This window comes from Cnephaeus nilssonii, assembly GCF_951640355.1.
Source record: "Cnephaeus nilssonii genome assembly, chromosome: 18".
Classification (NCBI taxonomy): domain Eukaryota; kingdom Metazoa; phylum Chordata; class Mammalia; order Chiroptera; family Vespertilionidae; genus Cnephaeus; species Cnephaeus nilssonii.
Window position 1 is genome coordinate 13064642 of NC_137089.1, and position 25716 is coordinate 13090357.

General features: G+C 40.8%; 1 protein-coding gene across 2 annotated transcripts; it reads right to left on the bottom strand.

Annotated features, from left to right (window-relative positions):
* Window positions 1-5657: 5657 nt before the first annotated feature.
* On the bottom strand, window positions 5658-25095 carry PABPC1 (poly(A) binding protein cytoplasmic 1). 2 transcript variants are annotated; one of them, XM_079796386.1, is made up of 16 exons: window positions 24747-25095; window positions 24406-24634; window positions 21167-21360; window positions 20633-20748; window positions 17635-17774; window positions 16328-16422; window positions 15865-16002; window positions 15099-15194; window positions 10570-10842; window positions 10360-10450; window positions 9065-9175; window positions 8826-8980; window positions 8184-8268; window positions 7622-7752; window positions 6936-7029; window positions 5658-6107 (listed from the first exon to the last, which is right to left on the bottom strand). In XM_079796386.1, the coding sequence occupies exons 2-15, from the start codon at window positions 24596-24598 to the stop codon at window positions 6937-6939; spliced, it is 1911 nt and encodes a 636-aa protein (XP_079652512.1). In that variant the 5' UTR covers window positions 24599-24634; window positions 24747-25095; the 3' UTR covers window positions 5658-6107; window position 6936. The 2 variants fall into 2 exon arrangements, with proteins under 2 accessions (XP_079652512.1, XP_079652511.1); XM_079796385.1 differs by having other exon boundaries at window positions 24406-25095.
* Between the last annotated feature and the right edge of the window lie 621 nt (window positions 25096-25716).

Consider the following 25716-nt stretch of genomic DNA (forward strand, 5'->3'; position numbering starts at 1 on the left):
CTTCATGATCGTTTGGTTTCCTAGCACAGCAGTGCATCAGACTATCATGCTTGATGGTATTGACTAGTAGATTGACCAGTTCCACCCATTTACTTACAGCTTGAATCCAACTTGATTTTACTTTGTTTCCACGAGAACTGTTTTACTGTAGTCCCCCTATCTGCAGTGTCCCTTTCCATGGTTTCAGTTACCTGCAGCCAACCAGTCTGAAAGTATTAAATGAAAAATCCCAAAGAGAAATTAGCAATTCATCTTTAAAATTGTGTGCCATTCTGAGTAGTGTGATGAAATCTCACGCTGTCCTGCTTACGTGGAGTCAACCCTTTATCTAGTTCTTCCCGCTTGCTGGTTAATAGCCATCTCTGTTATCAAATTGACTGTCATAGTATCACTGTTTGTGTCAAGTAACCCTTATTTTACTTAATAATGGTCCCAAAGCACAAGAGTAGTAATGCTGGCAATTAGGATATGCCAAAAAAGAAGCTGTCAAATGCTTCCTTTAAGTGAAAATATGAAAATTCAATGTTATCCATGGTTTCAGGAATCCACTGGCGGTATTGTAATATATCCCCTGTGGATAAGAGGGGACTCATGAATAGAGAGAATGTACTCATTAAACACAAGTATCCAGGTCCTCTTCAAAGTCATTTACTCATTGCAAATGCATAATCTGGGGCCATGATTTTACATCAAAAGAACAAAAAAGTTTCAAAGTATTCTCTAAAACAGCAGTTGCCAACCTTTCAGGCCTCACGGACCACTGGTTGGAGACCGCTACTGTCATGGGCTGCATAACGACAGACTCCATATACAACAGTGGTTCCATAAGATTATAATGAAGCTGAAAAATTCCTACCGCCTAGTAACATCATAGACATTGCAACATCACAACATAATGCATTACTAATGTGTTTGTGGTAATGCTGGTGTAAACACTTTTATATGATGCCAGTCATATAAAAGTATAGCAATACAATTATACAGTACATTAATACTTGATAATAAGTGTTATTGGTTCATGTATTTACTATATCATTATTTTTAGAGTATAGTCTATTTATTAAAAAGTTTGCTGTAAAACAGTATGCTATTATGTCAGCAGCAGCCTCATACATCTTGTTTACCATGACTCCTCATGAAATCAAGCACAAAATGATTCAGTCTCATGTTTTCTTCATCATGGCCCCTTAGTGTACAAAATTTACTAATAATGTTGCAAGAGGGCATGTCTAGTGACTGACCTGAAAAGAAAAAGTGATTAAGAACTACGAAGGTAGAAAATCAGTCATGGTTATTACTCTCCTGCCCAGTATGTCCCATTCCATCTTAAAGAAAAAGAATGAAGTGATGGAAACTTAAAGGACCTGCTTCTTGAAGGCATGGAGACTAACAAAAACTCAAGAAGGGCCTACACGAGACATGGAGAAACTTGCAATGACCTGACTGAAGACCAGACACAGAAGCTAGACCGGACAATGATGCTGAATTCACTGCTAGCTCCAGGGAATTTAAACAACTTGAGAATTGTTATTACATAATGCAAAAGTGGTGAATCTGCCAGTGCTGACGTGAAGGCAGAAAAAAATCTGTAAACTCTAGAGAAGCTGACTGTGAAAAATTACTTGGCAGAGCAAATATTCAGTCTAGATGAAAACTCCCTATTCTGGAAATGGATACCTCGAAGGACTTTCATCCATGAGGGGAGGAGTAACCACCACTGATTTTCCACCTTCTAGTCCAGAGTCACTTTTACTTTTGTTTCAAGGCTTTTAAAGAACTGGATAACAATCTTGCTTCGGGGCAGTGTTGCAGGCTACAAATGTAAACCCTTTGTGATCTGGCACAGTGGCAACCCCAGGGCCTTCAGGCATATCAACAAACACACATTGCCAGTGTACTACAGAAGCAATAATGTCATGGATGACCCAGCTCCTCTTCCAAGATGACCTTCTGAATTGCTATGCCAAGCAAAATCAAGTACCGTTCGGAGAGTAACATACCTTTCAAGATTTTGCTTATTGTTGATAAAGCTCCTGGGAATTCTCGTTTTATTGGTGATGCAATTCTGAAAGGATTACATCTGACTGCATTGAGAACCTTGCTTAGGCTTGGGGTGATGTCACCAGGAAGTGTGTAACTGTCACACTGTCGTCTGGAAGACACTTAAAAGGTCGGCCTAAGACTTCACAGGAGTTGGTGAGGATGAGGTTGCAAAAATCAACAAGGCTGCAGTTGAGCCCTGGCCGGTTTGGCTCAGTGGATAGTGTAGGCCTGTGGGCTGAAGGGTCCTGGGTTTGATTCCAGTCAAGGGCACATGCCTGGGTTGTGGGCTTGATTCCCAGTATGGGGCATGCAGGAGGCAGTATATCAATGATTCTCTCTGATCATTGATGTTCTCTCTCTCTGTGAAATCGGTAAAAATATAAAACAAAAAGACAAAAACAAACAAGGCTGTGGTTGAAATGGCAAGCAACTCTAACTGGGTGTGGATGAGGGTGACACTGCTCCTAGAGGTGGTTCCTGAGGAACTGACTAATGAGTTGTTAGGGCTCGAATAGGAACACATAGCTGAAGAGGAAAAAGCAAACTGCAGAACAAGAACCCCCAAGAAAACTCAGTCAAGGGATTAGCAGCTTTTGCAGATCTCAGTAAGGTCCTTAAAAAGTTTGAAAACATGGACACCAACACCTAATAGGTTTTCATTAATAGAGGGAATGTTCATGATGCACTACGTGCTTACAATAGAAAACAAGCCCAGCAGAACACCATGGACACATTTTTGAAGAGTAACAGCCTCAGGAATAGCCTTAAGGCAGGTCCTCCAGGAAGCAGTCAGGAGGCAGTGTTGTCAGAGGAGATGACAGCTCCATGTGTTATTGCCCCTGAAGACCTTCCAGTGGAACAAGATGGAGGTAGAAGGCAGTGATACTGATGATCCTACAGGCCTGGGCTAATTGTGTTTATGTCTTAATTATTAATAAAGTCTAATTTTTTTTAAATTTTAATAGGAAAAATGTGTATTGAATAAGGATATAAAGAAAACATTTTTGTACAGATGCACAATGTGTTCGTTTTAAGCTTAGTGTTATTATAAAAGATTTAAAAAAGTAAGACAAAGGGAAAAAGTTACAGTAAGCTAAGTTTAATTATTGAAAAGTTTATAAATTTCATGTAGCCCAAGTGTTGTCAGTCTACTGTAATGTCCCAGGCTTTCCATTCACTAAGCACTCACTGACTCACCCAGAGCAACTTCCAGCCCTGCAAGCTCCGTTTATGATTAAGTGCCCTGTACAGGTATTCCATTTTCTTTTATGCCCTATTTTTACTGTACCTTTTCTGTTTAGATACACAAATACCATTGTGTTACAATAGCCTACAGTATTCAGTACAGTAAAATCCTGTGTTTGTTGTAGCCTAGGAGCAACAGGTTATACCATATAGCCATATGTGTAGTGGGCTATACCATCTAGGTTTGTATAGTGCACACTATGATGTTCACACCAATTGCTATTGCTGCATTTCTCAGAACATATCCCCAACACGTATTCCCATTGTTAAGCCAGCCACATAACTATAGTTTGATGGGAGGCAAAGTACAGTCATGTACTGAATGACCTTTTAGTCATTAACAGATCCCACATATACAATCGTGGTCCCATCCTTATAAAAGCCTAAGCGACAAGCAGGCCGACTGGCCAGTAGCTATGATGCACACTGACCACCAGGGGGCAGACACTCAGTGCAGGAGCTGCCGAGCTGTGGTCAATTGGCAGTGGCAATTCTCGAGTGACACATCTGGAACCAGAGAGGGAGCCCGATTCCAGGGTGCATCACCAGAGAACTGCCCTCTCACAATTTGGGACCCTTGGGGGATGTCAAGCGCTGGTTTCTGCCTGATCCCCGCAGGCCAGGCTGAGGGACCCCCACCGGTGCAAAAATCTGTGCACTGGGCCTCTAGTAAGATTATAATGGAGCTGAAAACTTCCTACTGCCTAGTGATGTCATAGCCACCCTAATCTAAGCACCACAAATTATTCATGTCTTTGTGATGCTGGTATAAACAAACCTACCGGGCTGCCAGTTCTATAAAAGTGCCATGTAGGTTTGTGTTAAGGGCATTCTATGATGTTTACATAAGACATTGCCTAACGATATATTTTCTCAGAATGTATCCCCATTGTTAAGGAGTACATGACTTATATAATCAATGACAAAAATACTGTAAACAAGATACATTCCTTTAGCCGACCTTACCCAAGCACTTCTCAGTATAAATGCAGAAATGGAGAAAAACTTGAAATGGCTAAAAAAGCAATTTCAATTAGCTAGTCTACACCTAGTACTCACAAAAAAAATGTCACCTATCAACTTAGTCTTAAAACTTCCAATAGAAGCAGCCATACTTTTGTGAGATGAATTTGCAAATACAGAATCAAACAATGAGAATGGAGTAATGGAGTGCAAGTTTTTTTTTCCTAAATCAATTCCTGCCAGATCACAAACTTTTAGTTTGTTGGTTCCAATCCAAGCAGGAGTTTGCTTCACTAGAAAATGAAGGTATTTGCAGAACAGATAGAGATGATTTATCTGTAGCACATAAAACCATATAAAGCTACTGTCTGCAAACTCGTATCTGCAATTCTAGATTTTAGAATAGTTTTAAACTTCAACTGTGGGAAGTTTATAGATATAACTTCTAAGGTGCCTCAAACTCAAGTCTGCTCCTTTAAAACCTCAAAAGCTTGAACCATTTTCTTCTCAAATTTTGAAAAATACGGTATATACTTCTCTACCTAAACTGCCCCTTAGAGGGTAAGTCTATGGTTAGGCAAAATACAACAGTCATTAGAAGGCCTATGGGGGGGAGGGGATACACTGATTTTTAAACCATGGGATAGAGGTGGCGGGTTTTTTTTTTGTTGTTTCAAAACAGGAAGCGAAATGAAAAGCATTCCAGGCACAGAGCATTATAAGGCTTCATCATGCAGAGAGGGCTGATATAAGAATGGTTTTATTCGGATTTATTTATTTGCTCCCAAAGGCAACAAGAGCTGGTATTAAAACCATTCTCAAAAGTACATTTAAATTGCCAGGGGAATTGTTTCACACAGATGTCTTGGGCCTTGGCCCTGATCTTCTAAAACCCATTCTCTAGCCTGACTGGCGTGGCTCAGTGGTTGAATATCAACCTATGAATCAGGAGTCACGGTTCAATTCTGGTCAAGGACACATGCCGGGTTGTGGGTTCGATCCCCAGCAGGGGGTGTGCAGGAGGCCAATGATCAATGATGTGAATCATTGATGTTTCTATTTCTATCTCTCTTTCCCTCTCCCTTCCTCTTTGAAGTCAATATTTTAAAAATATATTTTTAAAAAATAAGGCTTAAAATGAATTCTTGTTCACATTTAACATAAAAACCACACCCAAAACACACTCCTCTATACAGAGTAACTGTTTACTTGTCTTCCACCATATAAATGAAGGCTTAAGCTAATTATCTCTCAGCCTAGAAACCTTAATAGTCAAACTGGCATCATCTCAAAAAAAAAATGTTAAGATCATTTCAACTATAACTTTGTCACAAGAGGTTCTTATGCTAGTTCCAACTGATCACCTACTTACACAAGCCAAGAGAAATAAAACAGCATAACATCACTGTTTACTGTTTAAGGAATTTTTATTAAAGCAAGAATTTTATAATCCAAATTACGTTTCCTTGCTCAGTTATCAATTCTGTTATTTAAAACAGAAGTGACATTCTGAGCTATTCCACAGTAAAGAATTACAAAATTAAAGAAAGGAATGCTTTAAATTTTTGTACTTTGCTGAAAATTCTTTTTCCCAGGGTCTATAAAACATTAATTTGTTTTTATATTTTACTATTTTTTTGTAGTTTTTTTTTGTTTTTAAATCAATAAGTAATCTAGGACTAGCATTATTTTTGCTAGACCTGGCATTTGCTCGGTACATAAGGTCCAAAGTTTCCTTTCCTTTTTTTATTTATTTTATATTTTGCAATGTTTTTTTTTTCCGTAATATTGTTTTTCGATGTTTAGATATTTTTCTTCGGTGAAGCACGAGTTTCTTTTCGTGGTCCCTGATCAATCTGTAAATGTGGGGGGAAAAAGATTATAATCATAAAACTTGCTCTGAGACTAGATCTTAATTATTCCAACCACCAAAAAAAAGTCTCATTACATAAAGTGATGGAGGTACTAACCATCGCTACAGTGGCAATCATATCACAATATAGACATGAGTCAAATTAACATGGTGTGCTTTAAATTTTACCATTATGTATCAAATATACTTCAATAAAACCAAAGCCAACAAAACAAGGAAGATAAGACCAATACTAGTACTTGTCAGTAGCAAATTAAAGCTGTGTACCAAATTCAGTCAACCACACTCATTTGTTTACATATTGTCTATGACTGCTTTCACACTGTAAGAGTTGAGTTACTGCCAACAGACACAACAAGGGCCACAAAGCCCAAAATGTTTCCTATCTGGTCCTTTTCAGAAAAGCTTTTCCAACCTCTGGTCCTGGCTGAACAGCTACATTATAATACTGTTTCTTGGGAGTAATAAAGGGCAATAGTAGAGGCCTAAGGGCAACTGTTATTACTGCCACCCAAGACAAAGCATAAGCTAGGAAAGCCCTGAGAGTAAAGCACACAAAGGGCCAACCCCTGTTAAAGGCCATTTAACAAAGCTCACTATATAAAATGTTTAATCATGCTTTGATTTTGAAAATTCAAGTTAATATCAGGGTAACAGGTAAAAATTAATTCTTACATTTCATTTCTCTGAAAAACTATCAATACACTTGGATTTAATGGTAAAATTAATTTTTGCTATGTTTCAAAATATGCTCCAACTATTATAAAAGATTGAGGAAACAAGCTTAAAACGACCATGAGGGAAAGCTCACTTTAAACAGTTGGAACGCCGGTGGCACTGTTAACTGCTTTCTGGGCAGCCTCTTTAGCTTGGTGGGCTTGTAGTACGGCTACAGCTTCATCAACCTAAAAAAGGAGAACAAATGGGCTCTGAAAAGAAATAACTAGAAGAATCTCAACTTGACCATACACAAATGTCAAAGGTAAAGTGTAAAGAACTCATAGTTCCAAAAAACATTCCAACTATTATCCATATCTTTTTGAGTTCCATTCCACCACTATTCCAGAATTATGAACTCTCTTGTACTTCTTACTCTCACCAAAAATCCTCCAAAATTGAAAAATATTAGCAAATATCACTATCTTTTTCCAATAAAGAAGTAGCAGTTAGGCGAGCATGGACACTAGAGTTAAACTGACTGATGTGAAGCCACGCTCGGCACTTCCTAGCTTTGTGAGCATTGGGGAATTATTGAACCTCTCCATGCTCGTCTCCCCATTTATAAAATGGGAATAATAGCACAGGTTATTATCAGAACTTACAACTACTACTTGTAGAACTCTTAGAACAGTGCATAGTTTGTAGAATGATCTGTTTCATGTACTTACAACTGTAAACCTACTTTTGCCCACCCTGTATCTATGAAATTAAACTCCTACAAAAAGCCCTAAAATATTCGTAGTCTAAGTTGTTAGATATATGACAAATTTAAATTACTTTAGAACGAAGAGATTCTGGAGACTCAAGCATATGAAGAAGTTCTGAATTATCGATCTCCAACAGCATGCCAGTGATTTTACCAGCAAGAGTAGGGTGCATGGCTTGAATGAGAGGAAACAGCCGTTCACCTAGGGACAAAAACATTTCAAAGACTTCAACAACAAAAAAAATCCTGAAAGCATCTACCATATTAAAACTGGGATTTAAGAACCTTTTGTATATAGCAAATAAATGGGCGTAAGCTATATTGCTATATTCAATTGTTAAATCTATGCTCAGGCAAAGTCAAACAAAATTTGTCCCTCATTTGGTTCAAATTCCCTCTTCCAACAATGTGGTGGGAATGCATGGCAAGCAGGGGTGTAATGCCCTATTACCCTATCCATCAAAAGCAACATATTGATAACTTTCTGGGCTTTAAATTAGTTAGGCAGACAAACTGTGCCATCATAATCATTCATGCCAATTCAGATAAATCTAGCTGTATTATTAGGTGCAAAAGAGGTTTTGGTGTCTATTTTCTAGTCTCTAACTGACTAGGTAAGACAAAGGTACTTACCCAACATTTGCTTTTGCTCTTGAGGAGGGGCAGATGCCAACATGGAAGCAGTCAAAGGCTCCTGACCTTGTACATGAACAGCAGGCTAGATATAAAATAGGAAAATTCCTAAGTTTAAAGTACAGAAGTAATGGCAAGTATAAGTGACAGTCACCACTGGAAAATCAGTGAAGTGATGGACTGCAATCTGAACAAACAGATGCTGAGTAAACCAGAAACACACTTATTTGTTCAAGTATTAGGACTACATGGTATATTTCACTTTTTTTTTAACCTAGAGTATTCTGTGGAACCAGATTTCTATTATAAGCAATGACAGTCTTGATCCAGGGTTAAAAAAAAGGGGGGCGGGGCGGGGGTAAGCTACATCTCATAAACTAAACTTGATTTTACCCTTTCTTCCTTTCAACTATGCCAAACAAAACTCAAGTCACCCACTTAAATTAAGAATAGGAAATGCAGAACGCTTGTCTAATTCCTATAGCACATGCAGATAAGACATTTTTACATACTATCAATTAATGGGACAATTAACAAGATATTCTAGACAGCCTAAGTTCTCCTATATCATACAGTTGTCTTCAACTTCTCTGATTGCAACCAAGGTTCTGTCGCCTTTATGAAGAAATCCTAAGTCCATACCTGCTGCATGGTAACTTGTGGCTGTGCATTAAGATGTTGTTGAGGATTGCGAACTCCTGCAGCGTATTTATACTGTGGAACGGTGCGGACAGCAGGAGTAGCTGCAGCAGCAGCCGCTGCAGGACGAGGACCCATTGTCTGTGTTGACGTGTTAGCTAAAAACAAAAACATACATTTTGTACATTTACCTTGCTACTTCAAACTGGAGACCAATTTTTACAGGCAGGGTTAAGACTCACCAACACGCTGTGTGGACATGACTCGTGGAACCTGTGAAGAAGCTGGTCTCATAGTACTAAATGGTGGTCTAGGAGCGGCTGGGCGGATAGCACCGGGCATATTTTGGAATGCTGCATTTAAAGATATGAACACACATTAACTTGGCAAAACTCACTAAAGTGTTCATGCTGCCTTTTTAGAGCTGAGATTTGAACAAAAGGCTAAAAATAAATACCATTTTTTAGTCTCACACCTGCAATTTCCCCAGACTTATCAGAGCATTAGTAAATAAACATTCATTCATACAACAAATACTTATTAATATCTGAACATCATTTCCATAAACCTCATTCCAAGTGCTCCTACAATACAGCACTATTCTACAGACAAGATAAGGCCAAAGATGCCAGGACCCGGTCCTCATACAAGTAACAAAATCTTTAAAACTACTGCCCAACCAAATATGAAATTATGAAATTAAGAAAGATCCTGCCCTAGCCAGTGTGGCTCAGCTGGTTGAGCATGGTCTGGTGCACTGAATGGTCACCACTTTGCCTTCTGGTGAGGGAACATACCCAGGTTACAGGCTCAATCCCTGATTGGAGTGTGTGTGCAAGGCAACCAATCAATGTTTCTCTCTCACATCGATGTTTCTCTCTTTCTCTCCCTTCCTCGCTCTCCCTAAAAAAAAATAATAAAATAAAATTTAAAAAATCAATAAAACATTATTAAAGTAAGTTAAAAAAGAATAAAGAGTTGGATCCATTCCCAAACTTACCATAAAGGAAAAAAATCGAACCAGCACAGAAATCACTGTCTCAGCCCTAACCGGTTTGGCTCAGTGGATAGAGCATTGGCCTGGGGACTGAAGGGTCCCAGGTTCGATTCCGGTCAAGGGCATGTACCTTGGTTGCGGGTACATCCCCAGTGGGGGGTGTGCAGGAGGCAGCTGATCGATGTGTCTCTCTCATTGATGTTTCTAACTCTCTATCCCTCTCCCTTCCTCTCTGTAAAAAAAATCAATAAAATATACTAAAAAAAAAAAAAAGAAAAAGAAAGAAATCACTGTCTCAGAGTGGTGAAGCATTTTACAATTTTTTAAAAAGAAACAAACAAAAAAAAAACCCCCAATAGGAGAAAAAAGGGGACACACGTAATACTTTTAACAATAGACTTAGAATCCCCAAATGAACACTGATAACCATAAATTATGAAAAGCAAGTTAATATATCACTGAAATGTAACAGCTAATTGGCCCATGTATATTTTTATTCCAAATAATTCATCCCCTTAAGAGAAAAAAGGAAAAGCTTACGATGAGGTCTGGCACCCTGAGCAGTCCAGCGAGGACTTGGTCTTAGTTGAGCAATTTGGCTAGGAGGATAGTATGCAGCACGGTTCTGAGTCTGTAGAAAGCAAGCAAAGACATCGGCGAAAGAAAAAAAGCAAATAATGCAACTAGCTATATACTCTAAATATATGCCTGCTATATACTAAATGCAGGTTCTCAAACAGAAAAATGTACCTGTGGGATAGCTGCCATGAAGTAACCTGAAGGAGGTGCTGGCTGGTAGGGGTTGATTACGGGGTTGGGCACAGCTCTCACACTTGCCATTCTCTGCATATACTGGTTAGTGAGGTGAGCCTGGCGCTCTTCTTTGCGCTGAGCTAAAGCTACGTACAATGGTTTGGTAGCCACAATTCTACCATTCATTTCTGTAACTGCTTTAGTGGCTTCTTCTGGGGAGGAGAAACATACAAAACCAAACCCTTTGCTGCGACCACCCTCCATCATAACCTATTGAAAGAAAAAAAACATTAAACAAGGTTAATGCAGTGGTAGAATGAGGCACAAATGGAGAGCATTATTCAATGATAGCTACTGACTCAACTAAACCCTGTTAACAATGAAAGAATTCCCCCCCCCCACAATTTTTCCTTAGTACCTGAATATTAAGGGCAAGCTACACACATGCATTATCCTAGCCAAGCAAAGGAGGAAGTAAAGGGGCAAAGGTACAACAGCAACTTTTTCAAGATATTCAGTTAGATATTAAGATTTTCACTATTAAGGTTTAAATAGCTAAATAAATTCAAGGCTTACTAAATTTAAAACTCTTAGCACCACTGGAAATACCCAATTAAAATCACTCTCTAAGCCATTGAAGCTGACAAAATGCTTTACTACTCTTTAAAGAGGAAAGAGGGGGAGGGAAAGCAGTTGAATCTTATAATACGCATATCCTATCTAATAAAGAGGGAATATGCTAATTGACCATCACACCCTCACAAAGATGGTGGTGCCCACATCCAATAAGGAGGGAATATGCTAATTGACTGTCACACCCTCAAAGATGGCGGCGCCCAGTCCCCTCAGCCCCACTGGGGGGTCAGGCAAGCTGCACGGCCAGGCCCGCCCCCAGGCGGGTCCGGCCACTCTGCACGCCGGCCTCCAGAGTCCCTCAGTCCCCTCAGCCGCCCAGGGCCAGTTCGAGGCACAGGCAAGCCTTGGATGGCGGCTGCCCAGCTGCCCAGGGCCGCCCAAGGCTCAGGTAACCAGGGTCGGCTGAGACTTGCGCTGTTGGCAATGGCAGCAGCAGAGGTGTGATGGGGGCGTCACCTTCCCCTGATCACCGGGTCGCCTCTTGCCCCTGAGGGCTCCCAGACTATGAGAGGGGGCAGGCTGGGCTAAGGGGACACCCCTCCAGTGCATGAATTTTCATGCACCAGGCTTCCAGTTTTAAAATAAAAACTTCACACTTGCCAAAACCGGTTTGGCTCAGTGGATAGAGCATCGGCATGCGGACTCAAGGGCCCCAGGTTCGATTCCGGTCAAGGGCATGTACCTTGGTTGCGGGCACATCCCCAGTAAGGGGTGTGCAAGAGGCAGCTGATCGATGTTTCTCTCTCATCGATGTTTCTAACTCTTTATCTCTCTCCCTTCCTCTCTGTAAAAAATCAATTAAAAAAAACAAAAAAACAACCTTCACACTCAAGACCAGAAGGGCCATGAATATTGGGGTATAAACAATATTCAGGAAACTTTCACTGACTGCAAAGATCTTTGCAACAAGCAATGAGGAAATGCAAAGAACTCCTCACTAGCCCAGATATATGCATAAGCGTGCTATCCAGCTACATTAAACAGGAATAAACAAAATGGCAATGAAACAGATGCCAATCTTACTTTTATGTGGAATCAAAAACAAAAACAAATTAAAAAAAAAAAGAAACAAACAACTCATGAGTTCCTGGATATAGAAAATAGTGAGTGGGTACCAGAGGGACAAAGGGTGGGAAAACTGGGTAAAGGGGGTTAAACAGTACAAACTCCCTGCTACAAAATAAATCATGAAAATGGAATGTACAGCATCTATCTATAATAATAAAAGCGTAATATGCTAATTAGACTGGATGACCTGCCAGACAAAGCTGGGGCTGCAAAGGAAGGCCAGGTCCCGGGTGCCAGAGGGAAGCCGGTGCCAGCAGCTGGGGGAAGGAAGGCCTACTCTTGCACAAATTTCGTGAATCAGGCCTCTAGTAGTTAATAATACTGTACTGTATACTTGAAGGTTGCTGCTAGCAGAGATCTTACAAGTTTTTTCATTACAAGAAAAATATTTTTTGTGACTGTACGGTGATGAATTGTCATCTCTTCACAATATATACAAATACTGAATCACTGTGTTGTAAACATGAAATTAATGATATGTCAATTATATATAAATTTAAGAGTCCACAAACATACCCATGCAATTATGGGAATTTAGTATGTTAAAGTGAACATTTTAAAAATAGGGGGCAAAGGATGGACTTTGAACTATGTAGTATATGGCACATTGGAATAACTGGAAAGAATTGTTAGACCTCTTCTTCACATCACATTAAAAAATAAAATTGCCAGATTCTCAATCTGAACATAAAATGCAAAAATGTAGGAAAAATGTAAACTGACACAAGATCCTAAAGTACAAAGTGAAAGGCTGAAAGAAAATATTTGCAATATAAAACGAAGGGCTGACATACATTGTCCCTAAATAAAGACAACCAATGCAATATACACTGAGTGGCCAGATTATTATGATCTCTGAACACATAATAATCTGGCCACTCAGTATATATCCTATATAATAAAAGGCTAATATGCAAATTGTCCCCTCAACCAGGAGTTCGACCAGCAGGCAAGCCAGCCAACTGCCCATGTCCCCTCCCCCTGGCCAGGCTGGCCGGACCCCACTCATGCACGAATTCATGCACCGGGCCTCTAATGCACACACATATACACAGAGTGGCCAGATTATTATGCGTTCAGAGGTCATAATAATCTGGCCACTCAGTGTAAAAGTATGCAAAGAAAAGCAAAAATAGTAAACACATGAAAAACATGTCACCATTTGAAAAGATATATATATATACTGCTTTCTACTAATTTGATAAGACTAACAGAAATTTGTTCAGCCCTTTTGGACAATTTTGTTGTATCAATTTTAAATACACACCCACAAACCAGCAATATCAATTCTAGAAATACTGGCATGTATACAAATATATATATATGAATAAAAAGTGTTTAGAATGGTGGATTTAACTTTGGAAACATGCAAAACAACTTAAATGCTTATCAATACAGGTACAGTAAAATAATTTATGATATATCCATACCATGAATATTTAGCTCTTAGCAAAAAAAAAAAAGTGTAAATGCCTGAAATAAGTATGTATTTAGATATATTGTTAAATAAAATAGCAAACTGAGAATACACAGGGCATAATCCTGTTTTCTAAAAACTATACATACAGACTGTTTGTACAACATGAAAAATGATCAACACCACTCAATCTTTTTGGAGACTAAAAATGGGGGATGCAGGAGTTGCCTTTCACTTTTTGTCTTTCTCCTTGATATGTTTTTTCAGCAAGCATTATTAAATCAACATAATGCCCTCCTCCCTCCAAAATAAATTCTTGCCAAACTTTTCACCTCCTTACAAATAGTGATATTATAATCCACAAAGGACTTTTTAAGAACTCTCCTTTGTAAAACATGCATGTGAAATACATTTAAAATAAATGGATGTATATTCAGTTACAGCTTTCAAGGAATACACTGAGGTTAAAGACACTCAGGAATAAATTCCACCACACTCCAGGTACTCTTACAAAAGCACAGGCTGTAACACAAGACAACCACATCCCTTGCTTTATTTGTATTCATCTACTGCAGTGGTCGGCAAACTGCGGCTCGGGAGCCACATGTGGCTCTCTGGCCCCTTGAGTGTAGCTCTTCCACAAAATACCACGTGCGGGTGCGCACATAGAGTGCGATTGAAACTTCGTGGCCCATGCGCAGAAGTCGGTTTTCGGCTCTCAAAAGAAATTTCAATCGTTGTATTGTTGATATTTGGCTCTGTTGACTAATGAGTTTGCCGACCACTGATCTACTGTGTTCCTAACATTTCCTCACTTTCACAGAAGCTTCCTTGATCAATGGGTTTGCCAGGAAAAGCTGAGAAAGATGAGCCACAGATCATTCCAGAGCACTGAGCTTTAATTTTCCCTACACTCCAAAATTCCAGAATTTAGTATAGAATCCTGTTTTTAGAGTTTGACTCTCTCAGAATGACTAAGTGAATAGATTAGCCCAATTGTTAACAGGTACAGTCCCCTAATAAACTGACACCTTAACCAGTAAAAGTACTAGTTTAACGAAGTGTAGAACGGTGCACATCACTGAGGATCAATCAATGTAACTATGGTCTGTCATCAACTGCAACCTTCCTCAGGAAAGAATGCAGAACTCTCCATCTGCAAAAATAAACCATGGGGCTACAATTCCACATCAAATTTGAATGTTTTGTTGTTGTTTTTTTAAGCAATGAAGCAAAAACTTGATTTCCAAGAAAAGGAAAAAAATTTGGGATTGGGGGAGGGCACCTTATTTGACTATTCATTTGCAAAGTGGAAAAAAAATCTGAAGTAAATTGATGTGAAAATTAAGTACATATAACCATGGAATTTTCCAAAATCTTAAAAAAAAATAAATCATATGCTTACCTTTGCGCTAGTGATTGTACCAAATGGAGAGAACTCTTTCCGGAGACGTTCATCGTCAATACCATCATCAAGATTTTTCACATAAAGGTTAACACCCTAAAAAAAGAAAAAAGGAATACTAGAAAAATAAAGAAAACCATGGTGGTACTTAAGCACACTTCCTACTGTTTTATCCCATGTTTCTTTTTCCCCCCCGCTCAAATCCCCCGATTACCTGTAAGTAAAGTGAACGTAAAATAGGTTTCCTTATCCCTGTCTTATTTAGCTTGTTCAATTAAAAATGAACCAGACAGCCCTAACTGGTTTGGCTCAGTGGATAGAGTGTCAGCCTATGGACTCAAGGGTCCCAGGTTCGATTCCGGTCAAGGGCACGTACCTTGGTTGCGGGCACATCCCCAGTGAGGGGTGTGCAGGAGGCAGCTGATCCATGTTTCTCTCTCATTGATGTTTCTCTCTATCCCTCTCCCTTCCTCTCCGTAGAAGAATCAATAAAATATATTTAAAAAAATAAAAATAAAAATGAACCAGGCAGCCCAGCTGGTGTGGCTCAGTGGTTGAGCATAGACCTATGAAACCAGGTTGAGCGTAGACCTATGGTTCGATTCCTGGTCAGGGCACATACCTGGATTGCAGGCTGGAACCCCAGTAGGGGCTGCTCAGGAGGTAGCCAACCAATGGTTCTCTCTCTCATTGATGTTTCTGTTTGTCTCTCTCTCTCACCCTTCCTCTGAAATCAATAAAAATCTATTAAAACACAAAAACGAACCTGGTATCTGGTGATCCTATCTTGCTTCATCTGTTCAAATTTGCGCTTAAGTTCCGTCTGCCGTTCCACTTTTTTCTGAGCTCGGCCAACGTAAATTTGTTTTCCATTGAGCTCCTTTCCATTCATCTCATCCACAGCCTTACAGAAATAACAAAAACTTTAATTACTTGAAATATGGAAATTCATTTCTTTAACAACAAAGAAAGTTGGTTACGTTGTGAATGCTAAAGGTAGACTAATAACAAAAATTAAATTTTGCGGTTTGGGGAAAATGTAGGTTTCCAATTTATAATGTCAAAATATATAAAATCCAAATAATTTAAAAACAACATGTAAAGATGAACATGTAAAATAGCCATTGGTATGCATGTAAATTTCAACATAAGAGCATCCCAGTTTTGTATCTCTTTGCAGTAAAACACAGAACACCTAAGTGCCTTTAGTTAATATATTTAAGTCTTACTTTCTGTGCATCTTCATGCCTTTCGAAGCTTACAAATCCAAAACCTTTGGATTTTCCACTTTCATCTGTCATTACTTTCACACTTAAGGCAGGTCCTAAAAGAAAATTTAATGACTCAGATATTCCATACAATATTTAGTTTATACATTTTAAGTTTCAACGCACAAAAACAAAGCCATGCATGGGGCACTAAATAGTCTCTTTATTTCTACTAAGAAGTAAGTAAACTGAAAACATTCCTACTTCCATTTATGGAGGTATATTTTAGACAACTGTAAAAAATGAAGTTTTATTATTAGCAGTAGTACAGAACAGATTTGCTTTTTTTTTTAACCCAACAATTAGGTTTTCTTGACATCAGAATTAACAAATAAGAATTTCTTAAGCCCTGGCCCACTTGATTTCAACAGTCAGTGAAGGGAATAGAGCGCCTGACATTTGGGAAGACAAAGAATCACCTGGAGGTGGCATGTTTCTGAATTCACACATGCCCAATCCCACCCACTCAAGTAAAAATGACGCTTAACTGAGGCGGGTATTATCTCAGGTAGGTGGGACAAAAAGGCTAAAAATCACATTTAATTAGAGAATTTGCAAGATGTATGAGCATAGATTACTTTTGAATGTGCTTTAGTCCTAAGGTTATACTTTCAATTTCTGCTATGCAAAGCTATCCAGAATATAACTGGCAAATTTACAAATTGGTGGTCAACTGACAGCATTATTCATTTGAAATAAGTGGTTAACAATATCCAGCCAAACTTTAGAAATAGCGTCTAATCTAAAAAAAGATGAAATATACAACTCCGACAGGGACAATTTGCATATTAGGCTTTTATATAAATAGATTACTTTGCAGTACAATAGATGATCAGTAGCTTAATCCAAAAAAACTACAAATTATTTTAAGTATCATGTAAGTCTCATTTATTTTGGTAAAATTAGCCAAAACTAATATTGAGCAACTAGAGGCCAGGTGCATGAAGTTTGTGGGGTGGGGGTTGGGGTGTGTGTGTGTTCCTCAGCCCTCTCTGCTCCTTAGCAATGCTGCAGAGGTGAGAGGCAACCACCACCACCACCACCACCACCACCGCTGCACTCACCAGCTGTGAGCCTGGCTTTGAAGGCTGAGCAGCGCTCCCCCTGTGGGAGCACACTGACCACCAGGGGGCAGCTCCTGCATTAAGCGTGTGCCCCCTGGAGGTCAGTGTGCATCATAGTGACCTGTCCTTCTGGTCGTTCGCCATTAAGAGTCACGTAGGCTTTTAATATAAAGGTTTTGTAAAAATTTAATTCAGACACATTACCAAACTTGCCAAAGAGATCCTTAAGGCGCTCATCATCCATGTCTTCTCCAAAATTCTTGATGTAAACATTGGTGAACTCTTTTGCCCTAGCTCCAAGTTCTGCTTCTCGTTCTTTACGAGACTTAAATCGCCCAACAAACCTAAAAGAAAAAAATATATAGACTATAAAATTTAGTTTCCATTTTATGAAGTTCAGATTAAGCCTGATGGTTGATTTTGTAAATGCTACTCATAATTTCAGAATCTCTAATAAAGAGCACACTGTAAAACAGAAAGAGCCTCAATGAAAAAATAAAAGTCTAAAATATAAAAAAATTCATAATTACAATCACACACACACAAAAAAAAACCCCACATTTTTTTCTTTCAATTTATTCACTTTTCGTGAGTGGGGAGGCAAAAAGGGAGAGAGATAAAAAACACTTTGATTTGTTGTTCCGCTAATTCTTTGGTTCTTGTATGTGTCCTGAGCAGGGGTTGAACCTACAATCTTGGTGTATTGGGATGACACTCTAACCAACTGAGCAACTTACCCAGCTAGGGCAAAAACAACAAAAAAAAACCTCAAATTTTTCTTAATACACACTTCTCTCACACCTACAGATGAGTGGAATGCCAATGAAAAGACTTAAAAACCCTGGCCAGGTGGCTCAATTGGAGTGTTGTCCTGTACACCAAACGGTTGCAGGTTCAATTCCAAGTCAGGGCACATAACTAGGTAGCAGGTTAGATCCCAGGTTAGGGTGCATACAGGAAGTTACCAACCCTTGTTTTGATGTTTCTCTCTCCCTCTTGCTAATCTTTTGCACTCGGATGTTGAGTGTGACTCGACACGGTTAGCATCGGTAGCAGCTCTTTTTATACTCTGAATGTATCAATAATTTGAAATATAAAAAAATCCAAATAAATAAGTTTGTATGAAAAGAAACTCCAGTTTTTTATTCTACTGCCGCACTTTGTAAAATCTGGGGTATTTAAAAATTTAAATCCCGAGTAGAATAAAGGAATCGAGAAAAAGGCAAGCGAGTGCAAAGGGCTAAAATGTATACTCCAGTGAGGATTTAGAAAAAAGACAAAAGCTTTCATAGCAGCTGTTTCAAAGTGGTCCTGTACTTTGTAACTTAAAATATAACTTAATTCTATACTCTTAACACATAATAGCCCTGCATAATTTTTTATATTATCAACAAAATGTTTTTAAATTTAGTTTTCCCCTAATATAAAAGTAGTATATGTGCCATTGAAAAGTAAATATCAAACATTTCCTGCCCTAACCGGTCTGGCTCAGTGGATAAGAGCTTCGGCCTGCGGACTGAAGGGTCCCAGGTTCGATTCCAGCCAAGGGCATGTACCTTGGTTGTGGGCACATCCCCAGTAGGAGGTGTGCAAGAGGCAGCTGATCGATGTTTCTCTCTCATCTATGTTTCTAACTCTGTCCCTCTCCCTCTCCCTTCCTCTCTATAAAAAAATCAATAAAATATATTTAAAAAAAAAACAAAAACATTTCCTATAATCCTAATAAAAAATCTACCCCACCAGTGATGAGCACTTTGCCCCCCTTGAAGCACTGCTGACAGGCAAATTATGTTTCCATCTGAGAATACTAATAATGCTAAATATTTCTCATTTAAATGTACTCAAAATTCAAACAGGTAATACCATGTGCGTAACTTCATGTACAGACTGATCACACCACTTGATGCACTAGTTTATGAGCACCACACCTTAAGAGTGATGCAGGTGACTTATAACCAAACCCAATTTGTATACCATCATTAACTACACAACAACATAAACTCAAAGGTCATTTACACTATGACCTCACAGCTGAATTTACCCAGACCCACTGACTGAGGAGAAAATAAGATTTGTCATTTCTTTGGGCTCATAAAATCTGTATTCTTACAACCTATAACAGAAATAATCTTACACAGGTTTTATCAGTGTTATTATTTTTAAAAAATGTTTTTATTGATTTTAGAGAGGAAGGGAAAGCATTGATGTGAGAGAGAAACATCAATTGGCTGCCTCCTGCATATCCCACCCCCTACTGGGGCTAGAGTCCAAAACCCAGGCACATGCCCTGACCAGGAATCCAACCACTGACCTTTTGGCGCATAGAAGATGCACAACCAACTAGGCCACACCGCTCAGGCCATCAGTGTCAGTATTTAATTTTAAGAACAAGTTTATTTCAGAAAGATTAATCATAAAGACTTCTGGTTTAATTCAGCTTTTTCTTTAAAGAGGTGGATGGGTTCAAAAGGTTGGGGGAAAACTTTATAATCCATCAATAAATTGCAGCAGTATAACCAAGTAAAGGGTCACCCTGGGCTCAGAACTTAGACCAGTGGGCTTGTATTCTAGCCCATCTGTCATGCCAGCATTTAATTACAGGCAAATTATTTTAGCCTCAGTTTCCTCAAATAGAAAATGGGCTAATTACTACCTCAGAAATTACAATTAAGCTTCTGTCTGGCTTCTAGTTGTTCAACTATGCACTTACTTTGAAAAAGCTTTAAATCCCAGTATACCCATTTTTTTCTTTTTTGGTTCACTGACCATTTTATTTTATTTTATTTTTAAAAATATATATTTTATTGATTTTTTACAGAGAGGAAGGGAGAGGGATAGAAAGTTAGAAACATCGATGAGAGAGAAACATTGATCAGCTGAGCTGTCCCCTGCACACTCCCTACTGGGTATGTGCCCGCAACCAAGGTACATGCCCCTGACCGGAATCGAACGTGGGACCCTTGAGTCTGCAGGCCGATGCTCTATCCACTGAGCCAAACCAGTTAGGGCTGACCATTTTATTGATTCACTGTTATTTTAATGTTACATTGAGTGTGGAGAAAAGACAATTATAAAAATCTACCCCAAGATGTACGTTTGTTAATTTTCATTCAAATTTATCTCTTTATTAAGAGCACAAATACATTAATTTTGATTGGAACTATTAAAGAGACCTGAAGTATAACTAAATTTTTGTACTTACACTTTACGATCATTTAGAAGCATCCCGTTCATTTTTTCAATAGCTCTTTCAGCTGCTTCCTGTGTCTCAAAATGTACAAACCCATAACCTTTGGAGCCATTTTCATCACAAACCACCTAGGGGAAAATGTATAGCAGTTTTTCATTACATACTATTAATTCAGCATTTTCCCAATGTTCAAAAGTACCATACTGCTGACCAATGCTGAGAGGATGGAGGGAGGCTTAGGGGAGCTAACACCCAGCAGTCAAAATCTACATATAACTTTTGACTCCCCAAATAAGAATGTAACCCTCAGTATCCCCGCAGATACCAAAATCTGTGGCTATATAGAACAGTGTAGAACAATGCATAGTTGGCCCTCTGCATACATGGTTTCCCAAACAGACAGAAAACACATATATTTACTGAAAAAAATCTGCATTTAAGTGGGCACACTGTTCAAATGTCAACTGTAACTTGTCACCTAGCCTGGGTATTTGGGAAATAAAGATACCCATTAATAGACAGTATTACAATCACACTGTTGCTTACCTTACATGAAAGGATGTTACCAAAAGCAGAAAATGTATCATACAGTGCTTTATTATCAATGGATTTGTCCAAATTTTTAATGAATATGTTGCCCACTCCACTTTTGCGAAGTGATGGATCACGCTGAGACCACATGATGCGAACTGGCTTGCCCTTTATAACATCAAAATTCATGGTGTCTAAAGCACGCTCCGCTGTAGGAAGGATATTTTCATAGAATTATTACTTCAAAACTTTTACAGGCCACTTAAAATTTTATGAACTGTGTGGGAGGAGTGATTGGGCCCACAATCTCTCTATTTCTTCAAACTTCAGGAAGGCTGGACCTTACCTCAACCGAGCTGAGATTTAAATTGTGTAACACATGAAGAGGCTATCAGAAGCCCCAAATTTCCTGTTAATTAATGAAATATCACTGATAATGTATTTCTAAAACAATCTTTCCCTTTAATTGCCATTATATTTAAAAGCACCTATTTGTTCCTGGTCAATGTAAAATCAAGATCCCTTTTCACATAAAATCTGCTTAATGAGCAATATAAAAGACATTAGGCAATTAAAGATTATCCACAGGCTAAACATAGTTTATGAATTTTTTAAGCATTTCTGCTCCTTCCCTATTGCTTGCCAAAATTGGTCCTTTCATTGGCAGCTTATCAGTACCAGTATTAAGCAAAAACCAGTCCATTTTCTTAAAAAATAATAAATCCCTGAATTATTGGGGGGGATTTCAGTGATTCATGGCACAACTTCATATTGCCATGTAAACAAAAAAGAAAAAAAGAAAAGGCTATTATCTATTCAGATCAAGATTTGAATCAGGAAAAAGATTTGAATCAGGCCTTCAAAAACTAATGTGAAGTTGGGCATACTTAGCCGGATAATACATAATTTGGTCTACAATACTCACAATTAACCCTTTCTTGAGTTACAAAACCAATTTTATCTTAGATCACTTTTGTACTTAATAACTGATAATTTAACCAATTATTTCTGGATAGTGCTATAAAATTTCAAAATCTACCCTGTGATTTCAGGACCTATGAAGAATTATGCACATTAAAGAAACACTTATTAGAGAAGTTGAGACTAAATTAAAAAAAAAAATCCTTAAGTGAAAAAGACTAGTTCCTTAAGAGGAGAAAAACAGTCCACTTTAAGTTCTACACCAAGTTTCACAAATTCCATGACAACATAACTGTAAAGTTATTGAGAGGACAAATTTTCTAGCCACTTTTTATAAATGAAAGCTTCATTTTCTAGAAGGTAGTGATGATAGATAAGCTGTCAATTCATTATCAATTGACCACACCTACTCAGCTCCCCTAGTTTTTTAGCTGACTTTGCTCAAGCTTCTTTTGAATGAGTCACCTCTTCCTGCTAAATTAGAAACTGGTCACTTTCAGAAGTTATTCTGCAAGTCCATCCATGTAGCAATAAATAGAAAAAAAAAAGAAAACCACTGAAAAAACTATTAGGGAGGATAGTAATTTGTACATTTAGAAAACAAATAAATGGAAGATGGAAAAATGCTATCTTCTTTTTAGTCCTAGCACTGTTCTATTGATATACTGATACTACATAGGGTATATTTTAACATGGTAATTCAATTTTTTTTCAAATCCCAAGAAATTAAAAAAGTTGTTCCTTTGGATTGCAAATGGTTAAGCTTAGAAAAAACAAAAGCCACTTTTCAAGTCACCATTTTCTGGTCTCTCGAATTTGTTCAAGTTTTCTCTATCAATTCTTTAGATTGTGATTACCTGACCCAAACTTATGTTCCCTAGTATTACTTTATCTTCTCCTCAGTGATGAATCGTGCCGAGTTGGGAAGAACTGGTATGAAGTGACATTTGGAGGTACGGCTTACAGAGCAAAAGGGCAGGAAACCTGCAGTGCAGTTTTACAACTTCTGGTTCAGTGTCACAATGGTCTGCCTACCCCAAATCTCCATTATTAACTTTACCCAGTGAAAAGCTGACTAAGTGAATTTAATAAAATAAAGGTTTAAATTCTACCCTTTAGGCCTTTTCTACAAAATTAAATCGACTGAAGCTGACTTGGAATTCAATTGATCCAGATATAAAGAAAAAACCCTGGCCACATATCCTACCTACCAAATTTTGTTTTTTTGTGAGCTTCAAAATAAAAACCCAAGGTTAGCAATATACTTCCCCATAAGTCTCAAGCTAATTAGAATCTGTTATTCAAAACTCAGTCATTCCTCATGACTTACGGCTATCCTAGGCTACTTTTTAAAAAAGAAACCTGAACTATACTCCAATGCCACAGAAGTAATGATGATCCACTCCACACTGCGTTCACCCAAGTAACACTTTACAGCCCACATTTGTGAATACATTTTTTTAAGTAAAGCCCCTCAAAATCACAGGAACTATTTCATAAGAGAAAAAAACAATACTCTGAACAAATTACCAGTATTACGAAACTAACCTGCTTACAAAATTTAAATGATCTAAATTCCTGAGACAACGATAGCCTTCAATCAAGGGGGTCATCCTCCACACCCCCTCCTCCAGCCCTGCTGTCCACGTGGGAAGTGCTTGAACTTGGGGAAAACCCCAATGCAAGGCCCCCCGGTAATGTGCATTTCTAGGGCCACCGCCGCCCGGCCGGTTCTGAGGAATGGCATCAGAAGCCGGGGACCACCGCGGCACCGCCGCCTCAACTTGACCCCAGGAGACGGGGCCAGTTACAGGCAGGCCTCGGGCCTGCGGGGTTACGGGGTTCAACACGTGGTCTTTTCCCCGCACCGAGCGGCACTTCCTCCCGGGCCGGGGCGCCGGCAGGAGACTGGGCGGCAGCAGCAGCGCCTCTACCTGTTCCCGTAAAAAAAGGGGGGCTGGCTGCGCGCTCGGCTCCCCGGCATCCCGCGGCTACGGGCGGAAGCGCCCCGGAGAGCCCAATCTCACCCCCCTCCCCGCCCCCGGCGCGTCATCACCCTAAAGTTTGAGCGGCTGAGGCCGAGAAAATGGTTGCAGAGGAGGAAGTGGCCAGGCGTGAGAGAGGCGTGCGGCTGCCGGCTGCGCGTGTTCGCGCTGGTCGGCGGAGCCGGCGTCCGGGCGCCCCAGCCTCTCCCCGCCGACCCTCGGGGGGAAGGGGGTGTGTGACAAGCCCTGCCGCCCCCTCCCCCTGGGACCGCCGGCCTAGCCCGCCCGCCCGCCGCCGCCGCCGGAGCCGGAGCCTCATGGCCGCCCGCCCGCCCGCCCGGCGCTCACCGTCCGCCGGCTGCTGGAAGTTCACATACGCGTAGCCCAAGGAGCGGCGGGTGATCATGTCCCTGCAGACCCGGATGGAGAGGATGGGCCCGGCCGGGCTGAACTTCTCGTAGAGCATCGCCTCGGTCACGTCGGGGTGGAGGTCCCCCACGTAGAGCGAGGCCATCGGGTAGCTGGGGGCGCTGGGGTTCATCTCGGCACGGCTGCCCGCGGGGCCACAGGCCGCGACCTTTCCGTGAGAGGAGGGGAGCGAGTGCGGGGCCGGGGGCCGGGGGCGGCGCCGGGGGAGGGGAGCGGGGGCGAGCGCGGAGGGACAAAAATCAAGCGGAATCGACAACTACTCAACAGCCGCAGGACGGGTCGGTCCGCTGCCGCTGGCCGCTGGCTGCCGGCTGGGAGCGGGGTGCGGTGTCGGGTCCGGGCAGCGAGAAGGCCTCGGTCTCTGGGTTCCTTCTTGGAGCTGCTGCGGGGCCGCGGGCGGGTCGGTCTCGGCTGCTTCACCGGGTTATTTTATAAAAAGGAAGAAAAATAAAATAAAAGTCTCCGGCGGGGGGGAGACGCGGACTTTTTTGTAAATTTTTTTTTTTGGGTTTTTTAAAAGGTTTTTTTAGATTTTTTTTGGGTTTTTTTAATAATAAATGTGTGTTCCGAGCCCGGAGCACACACTCCGCACTCTCAGCACTAACCGCCGGGGAGAAGGGGAAGCACCGCCTCCTGCACCCTCTACTTATACCGCACGCGGCCCTCGCCCCGCCCCGGCGCGTCTGACGCCAGGACCCGACGTGAGCGTCGGCGCCGGAGGAGGAGGAGGAAAGCGGGCGAGAGGGCGGAGGGAAGAGAAAACAGGAGGAGGAAAGAGCAGAGAGGAAGGGAGAGGCGGCGGCGGCGGCAGCGGGTACGGGGGTGGGGCTGGGGCGGCGGGGCGGGGGTTCTGCGCACGCGCGGCGGCCGGGGGCGGGGCCCACGCTGCGTAGGCCCGCGCGGGGGGGGGAGGGGCGGGCCGGCCCGCGGCGGCTCCCGGAGTCGTCGGCTGGGACCGCCCCGCCCGCCGCACTCCCCGCCCCCACCGCCACCGGGGAGAGGCGTTAACCCGTCACCGCCGCGGTGGGCGGCGCGCGAGGCTTCCGGGTTCCTCGGCACCAACCACCCCCCACGTGCACGGTCGCCCCGGCCTCTTCCCGCCTCGGCCAGCCCAGTTTCGTTCGCCCCCCGTCCCCGAGGGACGCCGGGCACCAGGGGGCCGGCGCGATCCCTTCCAGACCCAGTTTCCGAAACGTGCGTGAAAGGAGCCGGGGCTGGCTTCCCCCTTCT